The sequence below is a fragment of the Psammomys obesus genome, unplaced genomic scaffold, assembly GCF_907164565.1.
Source record: "Psammomys obesus unplaced genomic scaffold, mPsaObe1.curated_primary_1811, whole genome shotgun sequence".
Classification (NCBI taxonomy): Eukaryota; Metazoa; Chordata; class Mammalia; order Rodentia; family Muridae; genus Psammomys; species Psammomys obesus.
The window spans coordinates 9,401,595-9,418,813 of NW_026590663.1; the positions used below are offsets into that span (position 1 = coordinate 9,401,595).

At 45.0% G+C, this 17,219-nt stretch overlaps 1 protein-coding gene across 2 annotated transcripts in view; it reads right to left on the reverse strand.

The window, feature by feature from the left end:
• Cep41 (centrosomal protein 41) overlaps nucleotides 1–17,219 on the reverse strand; it is a 38,125-nt gene that overhangs the window by 8,169 nt on the left and 12,737 nt on the right. For both annotated transcript variants that reach the window (XM_055608231.1, XM_055608232.1), the window contains exons 3-5: nucleotides 8,488–8,535; nucleotides 4,507–4,568; nucleotides 3,434–3,503 (exon numbers count right to left, since the gene is read on the reverse strand). In XM_055608231.1, the coding sequence (XP_055464206.1) occupies nucleotides 3,434–3,503; nucleotides 4,507–4,568; nucleotides 8,488–8,535 (180 nt within the window). The remainder of the gene's footprint in view (nucleotides 1–3,433; nucleotides 3,504–4,506; nucleotides 4,569–8,487; nucleotides 8,536–17,219) is intronic.

Here is a 17,219-nt window from a genome sequence, read left to right on the forward strand (position 1 = left end):
AAAAGGAGAACTCTCTCTTTGAAGTAGGTCTATGCCTTTGGAACAATCTGCATGACAAAATAGAAGTTCTCCAGGTACCTACACACTATGGCAGTGTCAGGGCTAAGTATTAGAAGCTTGCTAGGCTGTGGCTGAGCCAACCAGTTTGCTGCAGGCATCTGTTCTTGGTAAAAAAAATCTGGGTTCTTAGACTGGCATGTTTTGGAGACATTGTCTTAAAGATGAATTGAGTGAACATTCTTTTAAAGCAAACAACTGATGTTATTTCTTGTCAGTGGCTACATTTTTGAACAAAACCCAGAATTTTGGGATCTGTGTTTGGCACGCAGAGGTGAAGTATGGAGAGTTTCCCCATACTGGACACATTTCTGATTTCCATAACTCATTTGAAACAACATTTGACAAACGCCAGTATACCATACGAAGGCACACACAGGCGGAACTGACCGCGTGACACAGACCAAAGGACCTCAACAGAGCACGAGAGTCCACTGTGAAGGGGTCAGAGCCACGTTACAGCGAACCTTAAGACGCAACGGGCCGAGCAGGCAAGCCTGTGACACAGCTGGAGGACCAGGAGTTTGAAGCCAGGTTCAACAGAAAGGAAATGGTGGAAAGGGAGGAAGGGAAGAGGGGAGGGAAGGGGAGGAAAGGGAAGGAAGCAAGGACTGGAGAGAGGGAAAGAAGGAGAGAGGATGAATCATCAGTTGACAGGTTTTGGTGTAGTAGCAAGGAAAGTTTAAACCGACTGAAATACCCTCCCTCTCCCGACTGGTGAGGCCAGGTGAGGCGGACTTTCTCCACAGGCTTCAACCCAAACAGCACATCGCACTGATGCAGGCAAGAACCGGGATCAGAGCAGCTGTTGTCTACCAGAACAGACACAAAAGAAATTACCAAATACTCTAAGCCACCTGGGAAAATTCCGGGTTGGAAATGTAATGATTTTTTTTAATGTAAACATATGTTTTCTGTGTTAGAACTTAGCGGAAGCTGTGCTTACTGGGTGCACAGCCCTGGGTCTGAGCCCCAGACACACGCATGTGCACCGCATGCGCACGCAATTCTGTCGGTGGTGATTTAGGAACGGTTTTTATATGCAGGAATAAACACTGCTCACGTTCTCAGGTTAAACATCTCATGTCACTAAACATGGGTAGATACGGTTTACATATACTGATGCTCTCTCGCTCTTCCACAATCTTTAGGAATATAGAGGGGGATGAGGCTACAACGTTTGGGAATTTTCTGTTCTAACAAATGCAGTGAAAGAAGAAATGGAAGTGGCCTAACAATTAGAAAAGACTAAAATTTAATTTGTATATGATAAAATATGCCTAGAAACTTCAAGCAACAGGAGAACACAGACAAACAAGCCTGAGGTTATGATTTAAGTGCTAACAACTACACTTTCCTGGACACCGACCAGAAACACAAGTGATCTCCCTACAACGCCACAGCGATGGAGCATTCCTGTGGAAATACAGCTGTAAGTGTCTGCACAGCTTCCAGCCCCTTAGTCTCATGCACTGTCCTCCTCGGGGCCTCAAAGCCCTCAGTGGAGAGATGCCACTCCTGGCCTGTTCCCGACTGACTGGCAGAACTGGGATTTTATCCTTTATTCTGATCTCAGTGGGAACTGTAAAATTAATCAAAGACTTTCCTCACCATTTGCAGTATTATATTGGTTCCTGTTGTATAAATATATTAATTATGCAAAGCGCTTACAAATCAATAATGAAGATGAGCATTGTTTTAGAAAAATAAAATAAGAAACCTACACAGTGGGCCCAAGCCAACAGGGATTATTACGTGTTATAACTGTCTTCTGAGTTCTGCCATCCTGAAACATTTTTTAAGTCAGGAAAAAGCATTAACCGTGTAAGAGGAAGCGAGCTTTACCTTCTTCCCAGGTAATCGCCCCCCCCCCCCCCCCCCCGTCAGCCTGTTCTCCAGGCTTCCCGCCTGCTTATATCCGTGTAGAGCGCAGGGAAAGCAGTAACACGACTCCGCTATGGCATCCTACCTTACAAGAGCCTATTTTGCTGTGCAAATTTATTTCAGAAGAGAAAATTGCGAGCGCCCATACCTTCTGGTGGAGCACTCTCAACAATGAATGAAAGGCCAAATCTAGGGGCTTGAACAACCCAGTTAAACTGGGAGTGCTTAGACAAGGAGACGCAATTATCTCTGTTACAATGGGTCCTTATTTCTCTGCTGGGCGAGAGGCATCCGTCAAAGATAAATTCCTGTAGTTTTCAGATTCTCTTTATCCTCCCTAACAAAAACCAGCCCAGTAAAATGACAGTTGAGTTGCATAAAACCAGTGTGTTCAGACTTCCTGAGACCCTTGTCTTGAAATCAGAAGTGAAATTCCTGACCTACATCAACCTTAACAAACGCCTTCCTCTTCAGTAAACAGGCATACACTGATTGCAGGGTACTTCAGGATAAAATCAAGACCTGAAGTCTGGGTACTCCTTTCATGACTAAACAACTAGACCGGTTTTATTTTCCTGTTGGTATTCAAGAAAGGAAATCTGGAGCCTGCTTATCTCTCTAGCCTTATCTCCCACCCAGTGTCTGCCGTCCCTGAAGACCAGGGCAGGCCTGGATCCCCACATTCCTGGCATACATGCTGTCCTTTCATGTCCAGACCTTGCTCCAGCTACTCATCCCCATAACTTGCACGCCTTCAAGGCCTAGCTCAGATGCCTTCGGGAAGCCTGCTTCAGTCTAACTGGAGAACAACCTTCCTTCCTGAGAAGCCCCTCAGCACTCACACATTTTCAGAAGAGCTCTTCGGAATCCCTTGCTGATAGGAGAGACTTGCTACTAGAGACAGTTAGACTGGTGCTGGGGTCCACTCCCTCCTTTCCAGACAGGCCACCCGGGCTTAACTTCCGGTGCTGGGACTTCTCATCTGTAACACGAATGTTCCTGACCGTTTTTGAGAATATCAGACAATAAAATCCTCATGAAGTTCCTAGCAAAACATGCTTAACAAATGACTGCTGCATGTTTCAGTGACTCCCGACACATGGGTAATTTTGTAGTGTTGTTGCCGCTCCTGACACATGTACACGGCTGTACACGCACAGCTACAAATCCCATGGAGAAGAGTTTGCTCAACCTTTCAGTCTCTTCCCACTGAATTCTGTAACCTGTGTATGCATGGAGACAGGAGAAATATTTGCTGGAAAGAAAGGAAATAATATATTCAAACACCTAAAACAGTGAAACTGTGTGTCAGAAAATACTATTTTTTAAGAAAGGAGGATAATCAGGGCACCAGACAGCATTTCTCTGAGAGACACTAATTGCAAATAGACATGTCGCTGACTCAGAGGCCTTGAACACGGCAGTAGGCGCGCAGGGTGGGCTTCCGTCAGTGGTCAGTGTGTTAGCCTCCTCCGTCCTCCATTCTAATTACCTTCCAGCCGTTGGATCTCCTCAGCTGTCACTTCCAGTGATTGATCTGACAGGGAAGCGACCTGAATGACCTGACAGAAGAGAACAAAATGTGTTATATGTGTGTATTTTTACTGTAAACCTCGGTGATTCTGTCTTTTACAAAACACTGAGAAACTCCAAACATCAGAGACTCCTTGTTGTAAGATGCTGTCAGTGTCCCGATGGGCAAATCTTATTGACTGTCAGGCCTCGTAAGCATCATTGTGGAAGCCACCCCACAGATGGATGGTTCAGAAACAAAACACAACAACAAAAAAAAACTTACGTAAAACATTACACACCAACAGCACAAGAAACAAACAAGTGATGTTACATGTTACATGTTATGTTATGTTATCAACAAAGAAGCTCAAAGGCTAACTTAGGACTAGAAACATGGGTGAGAGTTTAATGCTCCGTCTGTGTAGAGTCTGAGCCAGTGTAACACAGTATTTCTTGGAAATGTGATCCTGACCTGTAACAACACAAAATGGTGCCGACAATTCCCCACACAACTGAGAAAGAAAGGGAATTATAAATATGTCTTAACACAGTGTTCATTCTAAAGAAGTGTCCATAGGCCCCAAGTCCAGCTGGAGCTCATCAATGAACCTCTTGTCTGGAGGTCACGAGGACACCTTGTCCATCACTTTTCAGAGACGGAAGAGGGTACTTTTCGTGGAGTGCAGAGATTACTCAGCACAGCAGTTCAGAACGCAGCTCAGTGACTCAACAAGGAATCACTTGTTTAAAAATTTTTCAAAAAATCTAAAATGGATACTTTTAGACCCCAAATTTAAGTGTACAAAGCAAAATAAAACCTAAACCACAAATCTGGCCATTAGGAAGAGAAGGCAGCTGTAGTTATGTTACGGGACTCTTACCAGAGAGAAAACGGCCACACCATCCTCCCGTGAACAGCACCCATACATACCATCTCATCCCCTCATGGTGAAAGGGCCCCAGACCACTCCTTGCAAAATGTGACTAGCAACGCTCATGCAGAACAGCACAGATTCATTGTGACTCCAAAAGGAAGACCACTGAACTTACCAGCTGGGCAAAAGTGGTAACTTTCAGTCTCTTGAAAAGTTCATCTTTTTTGTATCTATAATCTGAAAAAGCAAAATATGACATGCGTTATGTGGATTCATTTTGCTCTCTTTGGGCTGTTAACTTTTTCCCGTTATCAAGTTATATGGCGTTGCTTTCAAGGTATGAGCATGCTTTTATGCATATCGTTTGATTTCATAGTGTACACAGGAGAGGTAAGGTGGTGGTTCCCACTTTCCCCTGGGACACCTGAGGAGCCTTCCTCCGTCTCCACCACAGCCATACTGGGTGGCACGCATTCTCATGAGCTGCCTCAGTCCTTTTCAGAACAAAGCAGGGGGCAAACAGATGATGCCAGAGACTGGGAGAAGCTGAGTCGCCTCGGGACAGACAGCGGGAAGGGTGCCTCACCCTGGATTCTGACTCGGCCTTCAAAGAGAGTTAGAATTTCTTCCTGTGCGTGTGAACAAGAGCAGAGGTGTGAGATGTCACTTGCATGTGTGCTGGGCACAAGCTATGGCTGGGCCTCATCAGTTAACTGTTGTCTCTTTAAAGAGTCAGCCTAGTCAGACTGACACGAAGAAAGCTCTGGAGGCACACCGTTCAACAACGAGAACACACAGCAGTACTGCAGTAACCGCGCACTTGGAAATGATCCCGACGGCAAATCATGCTGTGTTTTCACCACAACAAAAATAAAGCCAAATAAAAACTGGCCTGCATTCAATCAGCGTCACCTTTACAGTTCTGAATATAGCTCCAATGAGGGTGCCTGTCCAGGTATGGCAACAGCTCTTTGCACCAGCCAGGCATGGTGGAACAATCTGCAACCCTAACAACTGGGAGGCAAAGGCAGCGGGACCCTGGGTTTAAGACCAGCCTGAAACCAACAGCAAGACCTCGTCTTCAAACAAAGAAAACCGCATCTTCGCATCACATCTAACAAACAATGAGTGCTGGGACAATTTCGGTTTTCTAATATTTGCTCTGAAGATTCTCACCAGAAGCTCGCTTCCTGAAGTTTTTCTAACAATGATGCTAATTTTAAAGCTCACATTGTTGAACTCTGCCCGCCTTTCTCCTTCCTTCCTGTTCATGGTTTTTACACTGGTGCTCAGACTCCTTAAAGACTGCCTTGTTATTTCAGAATTACTAAAGGTTAGCTGGATAATTGCCATGGCCTTCACAGAATGTCTCATAAACCGAGACTCCTAGCAACAAAGGAAAGGATTAAAGGTGTTTAAGATTATTTACTTGGTGTTACTAATCAGTTCCATGAATTCCCCCTTAACTCAGCACAAACCGGATGGTTACTTTGGAGGGTAATCTAAGCTTGATTTACCAAATATTTTAATAATTAGAGTCAGGAAATAATACTACCTTAAAACTACCCATCTGTTAAACATGTTACGGCTTTTCTTGCAGGGAATTAAAACTTCCCTGTTTTAAATGTCTCGAAGAGAGCAATTTGGCAAGAAGACTATTATTTCTAGAAAGTTCTCAGAGCAGCTTCTACTGGATAAAGTAAGTTAATAAATATGCCTAGATACCAATCCCAACAGGCTGAGCAGAGTCCTCAGAAGAACAAGCCAGTTGCTACAGCATTTCCTTCAAATTGCTACCAACCTGCCCAACCAAACTCATTTTTTAAAATCAAAATAACAATAAATTAGATAATGGAAAAGCCACTATCTTTCAAGAAGCTTATATTTTGACACCTATCCATTGGTACTCTTTTGGTACTATTATATAGATTGAAATACCTGTAAATAGAAAATGTGCACATTTAACTCCTCTCTGGCTAAACAGTCTATACTGGATGAACAGCAAACTTCCCACAGCCTGTAGACTATGTTTCGCACCCTGCGGCTTGGGCGCTACGTACCTGGTTCTGGCTTAGGAAGACAGCCATCAGTAGGACTTTCTGACATTATTAGCCGGAGATAAAAGATCAAGTCAAAGCCTTATGCAGAGCTTTAAACTGTACTAAAAAGGATTGCTTGGACAAGCCTGCTGCTCTGTCCTCGCAAGAGCAAGCACAGCTTTAAGAGTGGAGCTTCTGCTGCCTGGAGCTCCCAGACTCTTTAGGACACAGATTAGATACACGATCAAGCTTTGCTTCTCCAGTGAGTCCAGGGTCCAGTCGGCCTCTCTCGAGTTACTGGAAGGACAGAGACCTGACTATCTAGGATGTTTCACACTGGGTCCAGCCAGTGTCATTTAACCACCAGGTACCAAGAATGGGCTTTGTCAGTGGTCAATGGCAGAGAGCATCGTTTTCCCCAGGTACAATGAAAAGAATGTTCAGGTTACAAAGGATTTCTGCATTTTTGGGGTTCTGTCAAAATGCTTTACTAGCAAAGAAAAGAAAGTTGAACTCACAGAGGAAGGCAAATCAAAGAAAGTAACAGAACTAGGTTTGTGATTTCACAGACAGACGTGGCAGCTGAGGTGAGGCCAGTGCAGAGCTCGGTCTAGGATGTCAAGAAACAAGGCCGCATTCTCTTCCTCTTGGACCCAAGAGAATGCCTGAAGCAGAAAATGAGGGGAAGGCACAGGTGCCAAACCAGACTCTAAAAGTGCTTCTGTCCGGAGTTGCACAAAGCATCGGGTGGAGAAGTCAAGGAAGGAAGGCGAGTATGTTCAAGGATTCAATTCCAGGAGTGGTTCTCTGGGAGATAGTCTCCATTTAAAGTTTGGAGACTCTGAAAACCATACTGTGCTCTTAAGAAATGTTTGAAAGCAAGGTTTAGTCGATCTGGGTAGAACAGGACATTTTTTTTCTGGGACAAGTTCCCGGGAAGGACACATGAGCTCGCATGCAGCTTCAGATGAAGGGAACTGAAAGAGGCCATCAACCCAAAGAGAACAGGCCAGCGGGTGCTGCCGCAAACCGTGCGTGGACCGAGGCCGATGGCAGGGCCGTGTCGGTGAGTAAACAGATTTTCTTTCATAGTTCAGAAATGTAATACACCTTATATATACTAACAGAGATAACTGATATCATGTAAAATGAAGAAGGCTTCTTCATTTTATATATTTATTTATTATATATTATATATTTATTATATATATATTATACACTATATATTTATTTAACATTAAATACATATTTTAAAGTGTCTATAGACTGGGTCTTCTAGCTGAGTGTAGCAAATAAAGAGGCAGAAGGCCATCCCCAGGCCACACCCCCTGTGGTTTTCTTACATCATGCAATTCAAATGGGATGTTATCTTTTTAAATTAAAAGATCTGCTGTGTCAAGAAAAAAAAAATTCTGGTGTATTTCAGAACTGTAATTTCCCTCCCCAGAAGCTGCATGTTAGCAGAGCCAAGCCCTGAACTGGGGTAGGAGTGCCTCTCCCTACTATTGGCCAAACCCTTGGCTCCCTGTTCTGCCACACAGAGCAGATCTATCCTAGAAAACAGATGTTTGATGTCTTCTTTAAATCTGGCCTCAACATGTACATTTTGTATCGACTGGCTTTGGACACAGACTGAAAACTGACGATTCTCCGGGGGGCACTGCACCCTCTGTAGGCTAGCTCCTAACAGGTGTGCGTGAAATATGGTTTTTAAGGAAGGAAAACAGATTGCAATGCATGGCTAAGGTAGAACACTAAGCTGAGTGGTTTCCTCAGACCTCTTAGTCCTTCATGAACACTCGCCAGCAAATACAACAGGATTATGAAGAAAGCTGTTATTACCCTGTCTCAGGTATGGACAAGATAAGAAGAGAGGACGGAGCTCCAGAGAGAACGACCACAAAGATTGCAGTCCAACAAAACCACACACCTGGGCTGTGGCTGGTCCCACACTCTAACTTTAAAATCCCCTCCAGAGTGTAAGTTGAGTGGTCTCAGGCACCTGCAGGCTCACCTGGCCCCCACAGCCCCCACACATGGCAGCTGCGGAGGGCAGGGGCTGATAACCAGTGACTACAGAGCTCTCACTTCTCCCCAGCCGCCAATGGTGTACTCACTTTTTTTAATCTCTTCTAGCTTCTCAATGTATTTGGTCATGCTGTTACCTAGAAGAGAAGATAAGTCTTAGCCATGCTTTACTGTTGGGAATGAGGCTGAGAGTAAGCACCCCCTCAGCTCCTCTGTCCTGTTACTAGAGAACTTGGGACAACAGGCAAATGAGCCACACGTGGTCCACGACCTTTTAGGTTAGGTAGCATCAGCCAGGGAGGGAAGGGAACGGAGGAAGCGCTCTGCTCCACTGTGGTTCAGTGGTTTCAGGCAACGCAGATGACATTTACAGCCTGCATTCCCTCACTTTTCCCTTTTAGAGTCAGAGGTTTCTTCCTCCTTACACCCACCATAGCCTTTTGCGGTTAGATATACAGAGGGAGATAAAGAAAGAAGCCATCGTCTTTGGATGTCTAAAGTCCGCCTCCCTGGCTGCCCCAGCACCTCTCTCTACCCACCCTGTCTTTGTGGCTTCTCCTCCCTCCACCCTGTATGCCACTGTTGATGCTGATGCTGCAGCCTGGACCACACAGTCTGGGCACTCACATCCACGCTGTACTTGGTGTGCCGAGGGCGTGTTGAGCACGCCCAGCCCTCGTGTTTTATGGTTCTACAATATGCAGCACCACCCAAGGTGGTTTGGAGTGTTCTCATGCTTTAAAACTGGTCCAGGACCATTCTGGTTTCCAAAGGAATTAAATTCTGGCTTTCAGGCCAGAGCTGCTGTAATTATTATTATTTTCAATGCAGAGCACTGCAACTCGATTTGATTCAACATGGCCAGTCCTACCTCACACCTAAACGTGCGAAATGAAAAACAGTCAAAATAATTTCTCATTTAAACCTTGAGATTCAGCCTAACTTCAAAGTAGTGCTTCCTTCTATGAATGGTATGAACTGACATTTGAGAGCACAATTTTGAACTTTTCTTCACCTTTGAGAAAGAAACTGAGAGGAAAAAAAAATCCCATCTTAAACTCAAAATTTATTTTCAAAATAATGCCATACTTAATTTGTTATTAAAATTTTACCATGGATTCATCACAGAATAAAAACCCACTGCTTTGGGGTTATTTTTAATTATTACTGCTACTTCTGTCTGTTTTTATTTTAGGACACACTCTCCATCAGGCTAGGGAGGTTGCAGTATACCCCTAAACCCAGACGGTGTCCTTCCAGAAGCTCAGACAGCACGCAGGGCTGCTAAGGAGGCCTGAAGCCTCCTCAAGACAAACCCTGAGCAGCTTTCAGAAGACCCTCCAAGCCACCAAGATCCAGACAAAAACCAAATACAATTTGTTTTAGGCGCTTTGGTTTTCTTTCTTTCTTTCTTTCTTTCTTTCTTTCTTTCTTTCTTTCTTTCTTTCTTTCTTTCTTTCTTTTTCTTTCTCTCTCTCTGTCTCTGTCTCTCTCTTTCTTTATTTGGCCAAAGCTTTTTTCCTCCTTTTGTGGGGAGGATATACAAAGGGACAGAAAGAAAGAGCCAATACTCCTTAAAGTCTAAAATAAGCCTTTTGACCTAAGACTTGACCCAGGAATTCCACAGCAGAAGCCATCATTCTTCCTGTATCCCCACCCCTCTTCCCTTCTGCAGCTCTGAACTCAAGTGTGGACTTGCAAGGTGACACACCGAGGTTCTGAAGAGAAACCCAATTAGTTTGCTGTTCAGCGTCTGACAGTCTTATCCTGGAAACACTTGACACGGGAACCCTAGTGACAGGTCCCTTCCTGTCTCCTACACTATGTGTGGTTGAAGTGGCAGTTTCTTTGGGTTTAGAGGAGCTTCGCGCAATCTAGTCAGAAAGCTGGGAGAAAAAAGCCTCATCAATTTGCCCAGCAATGCAGCAACTCAGCAATTATTTGAGGATTAGCATTCCCAACCTCCCGGCTTCTTGCATGGTTCACAGAACCACCTGGCTCTTCTACTGGTGTTTTATTATAAATGGTAGTGGAGACTGAACCCCAGGCTTCCTGCATGACAGGCAAGGACTCTGCCCTAAGCTGTGACCACAGTTCTCCTGTGGTTTTAAAAACACTGTGACCTGGGGGAAGTGCTCCTTCTTTGAGCACGAACAGCCAGCCTCACTTATTAAATAAAATGTTGTAGCTACAACTAATACTCTTTCTACTAACAAAGTGTCTAAATTTTATTTTTATGTGTTTTATTTTTTAGTGCTTCAGTGCTAGGGACTGAACCCTGGGCCACATGTATACTAAGTAAATGCTCTACCAATATTCCCTGCAGCTCTGCACAGCACCCCCCCCCCCCCCCCCCCAGAAGGCTCAGAGGACGGCTTCTCCACCTAGCATTTGTTTTTCCTACTGAAGGAAAAGGCAGGAAAATGAAAACCTCTTGCATTTCTACAAATACTTGGCAAAATTATGAGCAGATCTAAGAGGGCTAGTAACAAAGACTCTTTTCTTTACAGAAATTCCTCCTTCCAGGTATGGAGAAGAAAAGACAGTGGAGGGTTTCCACACTGCTTCCGCTGGAGAGGACACGGTAGGACCACCACCCCTGGCTCCTCATAAACGATTTGAGTAAGAGAGGCGAGGCGGCATTTTATCACGGATTTTGTAGCAATGTGTCAATTAAGTGCTTTATCTTACTACATCTAATTGCAACAAAATGACTAAAGATGGACGAACTTCAGAGGTCACTTCTTTACAAACATGTCTTTTATACCAAAGAAGCCCGAAAAGCTAATCTTTTGAGACTTTTAAAAATCAAGTATTATTGTTAAATTTTCCTAAATAAGACTAATTAAAAAGCCAAACAAAGCAGAAGAGCTCAGCGGCTGGCCACTGCCCACACTGCCGACCTTGCCGGCACAGTCCTGCTGGCTGCCCAGAGCTCGGCAGCCTTCGTTTTCCAGCATCCCTACACTGGCTTACCCAGCAGGAAGCGGCCTTGCCCGCCCACAGTCCCACAGCACAGCGAGCAGCTCGCCCCCACTCACAAGGCATGGCTCGCTGACTGGACTGCCTTATCTACCTTTTCCACAGGAAGCCCAAGGCCACTTATCTGTGCACATCCACATGCGCACTCACAATCCTCACTCCTGTACTCTGGCGGAGGAGACGAAATCCACTGGCTGGGTGGAGCAGACTACAGACCTCTACTATTTAGAGCATCCTTAGAGTAAGTGATTCTGTAATGTAAACAGCCACATCTGGGTTTGGCTTGCGTTTCACATGCCTGATTTCCTGACTGTCTTTAAACGATGTGCAGCTTGACTGGTGCACAGTTATGCTGCAGAGCACACGTGTGAGCCATGGACTCGGGCAACCAGCCTGAGGCGGTACGTAACTTCCACCTTGCTCACCACCGAAGTTGCAATGAACGATACCTAACAAGGGCTCCACAGCCTGAATCAAGACAAAGAAACAGCTCAGCTCCATCAGCAGCCCCGTGCAAAGGGAGAGCACAGTCGATTCACGGAGTGACTCGCTGCTTTGGTTTTTCCCTATTGTGCTCCTATAACTTAATAACATTATTTGTACCGGGCTTGTAACAAAAGCAAATGATTCTGAGCGGCAGTAATCTGGAGAGGGTAAGATTTATAAGGCAGGAATTCAGTTGCTAAGAGACAGCTCCACAGCTTTATTTTTCCTTCAATATTTCCCTCCTCTACAGAGAAGTTCTTTTGGCTCAGAAGGAGCAGGAAGCGTGAAAAGAGGCACAGTGGTCCTTTGTTAACCCAGATGAGTTGTACGTGGGTCTACAGCTTTCTGGTTTGTAAAAGCCTTTCACATACATTCCTTCCTTTGACGTAAGAGACAAATCAAATACCAAATAAAAATGAAGTGCATGCAGCCTATAATGAGCTTAAGACCAAAATTATTAGCGAATATCCAGGAAAGGTAGAGACTGACGGAGAGAAAAGGAAATGCTCAGGTGTACAGCCTAACAAAAGGAAGGTGACATCCACAAGAAGAAAAATCCTCTACAAAACACTGAGTGGAGGACGGCTACAGGATTGGAAAGCTAAGGAAATGCAGAGGATTGAAAATAGAAGTGAGAGGACAATGCAGCGATGACAAAAGATGAGGTTGACACGGGGAAGCCCGGGGGTTTAGGGGGTACCCCTAAATGAAGCCTGTGGGGCTGCAGAAGAGAAACACTGAGAGAGGCTACTCAGAACACCCAGAGCTGGGACTGGGCAGAATGCCCGCAGGGGAACAGAAAACAAACACCTAGGCACCTATGAAACAAAGGAAATTCTGGAGGTCCAGTGTAACTCTGAGGTGCCAGCCACAGCCATCCGCAGGGTTCAGGTTTCTGTGAGCAGTCAGTCAGGAGTACAGAGACCAAGTTGTCTCTTCCAGTAGGAAGAGAGCAGCCTTTCAAGAAGATAAGACATGCCACAGAATTCTTGATTTTGTGTGTGCCGTGATTAATTCCAGATTGATCACTGATTTCTAAGAAAAGATTAAAGGCTCACCTAATTACCCTAGAGCCAGAGACTGCTTACTCAATCTGCACATTTCCATGGCTCTGGCTGCAGAGCTTAAAAAACACCAAACAGAACCCTGTGGTGGTGGCGCATGCCTGTGACCCGAGCACTTGGGAGACAGAGGCAGACAGATCTCTCTATGCTCAAGGCCAGCCTGGTCTACAGAGTGAGTTCCAGGAGAGCCAAGGCTACACAGAGAAACCCTGTCATGAAAAAACAAAAGCCAAACCCAAACCAAATCTCCCTGGTGAGACCATGCTGCAGCTCGGGCCTCTCGGTCCCTCTTAGCATTTCCTTAAGCAGGACTCCTCAACATTTTCATTATGGCGTTGATAGCCTGTGGGCAAAATGGTATGTTCAGAGCTGCTGTAGGCCTTGCTAACCACAAAAGGCTAGCAGGCTGGAAGCTCAGCATATAACCCACAGGCTTCGCACATCAGAGAGGCAAGTCACAAAAATGCTTGGAAATGCAAACATTAAAGAGCTCTCTCTAAAGCTGATTAATGGCTAAATGTGAAACACACACAAAAAACCAAATGCTAGAAAAGGATTTTTCTCCCACACTGCCTATAAAATAGTTGAGAGCTTGAAGCAATAAGGCATGCTTTGGCCCTTCTAAAAGCTATTACAAAGCTAATGTGAGAGACTTTTGCTTCTAGAAAGATGGGTAGGTGTAATTTACTTCTCTGGTTAAATCCCACAAAAACCCCAGACAACCCACAGAATGGGAATATATCTGAAAATCATATTTCTGCTAAGAGTCTGGTATCCAGAATAAACAAAAGAACTTACAATGTGGAAAAATACCCACTTTTAAAATGAGCAAATGATCAGAATAGACACTTCTCCACAGGAAATATACAAGTGCCAATAAGCACCCGAGTGTCCAACATCATCAGTCACCAGGAGCACAATCTGGAGTACAGTCACATAAGACACCCAGGCTCATCATGGTGGACATGGCCAGGATGGTGAACAAGGCGATGGTGAGGGCCTGGAGGAGACACAGCTCCCCATCCCATTGCTGATGGCAAGGAGAAGCAGTGTGGCTTAGTTAGAAGAAACTGGCATGTCTTCAGAAAAACAAGTATCATCTGATCAGTAATTTAACTCCTCAGGAGAACCAGAAACACATGTACACAAAAACTTGCCTATCCTGATGTTTTTAAGACACACCATGAGCAAAAAGTATGAATAATCCAAATGTTCATCAACGGCGAGTTGGGAAACAAAGTATGGGATATCCATTCAATAGAACATGACTTGGCAATGAAGCGGAATGAAGTGCGGACGCACACTGTGATGTAGATGAACTCGGAGTGCCCTGCACTACGTTAAAGGGGACAGATGCAAAAGGCGACATCCTATACAACTCCATGTACATGGATGGTCAGCACAGGCAAGTCCACAGACAGACAGATCCACAGTTCTCTCCAAATTGATAAATAATTCCTACCCAACACCAGGCCTTTTATGAATGTAAATAAGATCATTCTAAAATTTGTATGAAAAAGTAAAGAAGTTAAAATAATTTTGCAAAGAAAAAGTCGGAGTGAGCATAAGGAGGCTAACCAACTCCAAGTAGCCAGCTTACTGTGAGCTACAGTCAGGGGTGTGCAGTACCGGCCAAAGTCGGCATGAGCAGATCAAGCGGACAGAACAGAGTCCCTGCAATAAACCCACGTGAGTGTCCTTCCGACTGTCGCCAGGATGGAGGCAGCAGAGCAGCCGGACAGCCCTCAGGGAGAAAGCTAACCTTCATCCATGCCGGCCATTCTTATGCAGCAGCAGTTCATAATGTATCATGGACTGAAGTGTAAAACCCAGAAACTTTAAGGAAAAAAAAAACAACTGTGATAGAAAAAGCCTCTGGAATGTAGTTTAGGCCAAGGTTCTTAAACTGGATAATGGAATTATGATTACTAAAAATGGACCTCATTGAGATGAAGTTTTTATTCTTCAAAGATTGTCTGGAGGAGGAAAAGACAAGTTGCAGATGGAGAAAGGAAACTTGCAAACTGCGCCTCTCACAAAGGACGGGTGTCTAGAATAGATAAGAAGCTGGAAATTCAATGGTAAAAATGCAAGTAATCCAGTCAGCACAGGCATTTCAGCAAAGAAGACAGACAGAAAACAAGCACATGCAAAACTCTTCCTCCTGAGCTCTCAGGCAAGTCTAAAAGTGCAATGCTGGCCCACTCCAGGCTCCTCAGTGTGGCAAAATAGAGTGGTGCCGACGCCAAGTGCAGGTGAAGCTGTGGAGAAGATGGCCACTCATCGGCTGTGATGGTACAGCCACTCTGGAAAACATTTAACCGTGTATTAGCATGTGAAGGCAGAGGCTGGAAGCTCAGGCAGGCAAGGCCAGCCTTGATTATCCAGGGAGGTGAGGCCAGTCTGAGACCTGAAACAGTCTCCAAAAGAGACACGACAAAAAAACAAACTGAATCAAACCGAAGTACGATATGACCCGGCACCGGTGCTCTTGGCACTTACTCCAGAAAAAGTGAGAACTGCTCACATAGAAGTCTCGAAATGAACGTGTACAGCACTCTTTAAAAGAGCTATCCCCAACTGTAAACAGTGTTAATGTCCTTTAACAAGTGGGTGATTAAGTCAAGTACAGCCATACCAGGGAAAACTAGCTGGCAACAAAGAACAACTGCTGTTACACACACACCGGAAGCTCCAGAGAGCTCTGCCCATGAAGGATGTCCACCCAGGCCGGGCACGGGTGGCTCTGCGGTGGAGCAACAGCCTCGCACGTTTCTGGCACCCAGCCTACTCCCCAGCAATACGCATGTAAAAAGGCGCCAAAGAATGTAAGGACTCAATCCAAACAGTGCATCCGCCTAGCTCCACAAATGCGGCCCTTGAAAAAATGACAAAGTGAGAGACTGAAGAGAGCTGTGGAGATGCTGCAGGACAGGAGCGGGGCGAAGACAGCCTCCTAAGGGAAAGCAGGGGATCTCTGCGGGAAAACACTGCTCTAGTGGGGCCGCACACACTGATGCTCCTGTCACCATAGCAATCGCGCAGGCTGAGAGAAACTGGGTGAAGAGTATGGGGAATTTCCATTCATCCTTACAAAGGCAGGGGAATCCAGTTATCTCACAATAAAGACCTTAACTAACAAAGAGAGTTTAAAACTCTCAGCATAGAAAAGGATTCCAACATTTATTATGCACTACAAAATCAGATGTTAATTATTGCATTAAAATTAAATTTCAGATACCATTATTAAGTCAAATTTTGGTTATGGTTTCAACTAAAGAAATAGAAAGGGCTGGCACAAATTCCTATTTGATGTCCATGAGAAAAAAGTTATTAAGGTATAGATAAATCTAGATGTCTGAAATAAACCTGGGCTCTTAAATATTTATTTATTTGTTTGTTCATTTAATTTATTGTGGTACAAGAAATAGAACCAAGTAAATCACAAAATCTTTTTCTCCTCTGAAACAATAATATTTATACTTGCCAACCACACAGAATATATGCAAGAATAAGTATCTGTGTAGCATGGGAATATTTTGTAGAAATAGCACATGCCAATCTGAAAACATTTGCATCTATGCTAGTGAGGAAGCCGCAGAGCCAAAGACAATGATTTTTAAGATTGCAGAAAGGGAAAGGGGGTTTAAACAGCGTTGACATGCCCTTCACCTTCCTCAGGTGTCTCAGAAACTGCTGGAAAATTCTGAATCGTGAGGCAAAGGCTGAAGAAAAAAACAAAAACGAACAACCCAACCTCACAAGACTGCAGCTCCGTGGGGATCTGGGCATCGGGAGTGCTCAGAAAGACGCGGGCAGGATGGAGGTCGTCGAGAAGGCTCTGACATGGCCTTTCACCTAAGCAGCGCTAAGTCGGTCTCAGCCACTATGTTAGTCACTCATTCAAGTCCGTCAGCCTCCGCCTGAGTCTCGGTGGCCTAATTTCAAAAGCCACAACCGCAGCCATCCTCCTGCAGCGTGCACACTTTTCCATGCAGTCAGCACCCTGCAAACCCTGGGCTGAACACACACGCTCCTGTCGCTGTCAGTTTGATGGAGGACACTTAGAGCACTGCAGGATGGCGTGCGGGCTGACGGCTACGGCGCTACGGCGTGGCCTGTGCCTCACTGGACGGCAGCTCCCGCTCCTAGGCATTCCCAGATTCAGATGATTTCTGATGGGGTTAGGAATAACTGAAATCACGGGAGTGCGAGGCTTTTACTGATAATGTGAAAAACAGCTTTCAAAGACCTTAGGCAAGGCAACAAGAAGCTTCCCGCCATGGCTG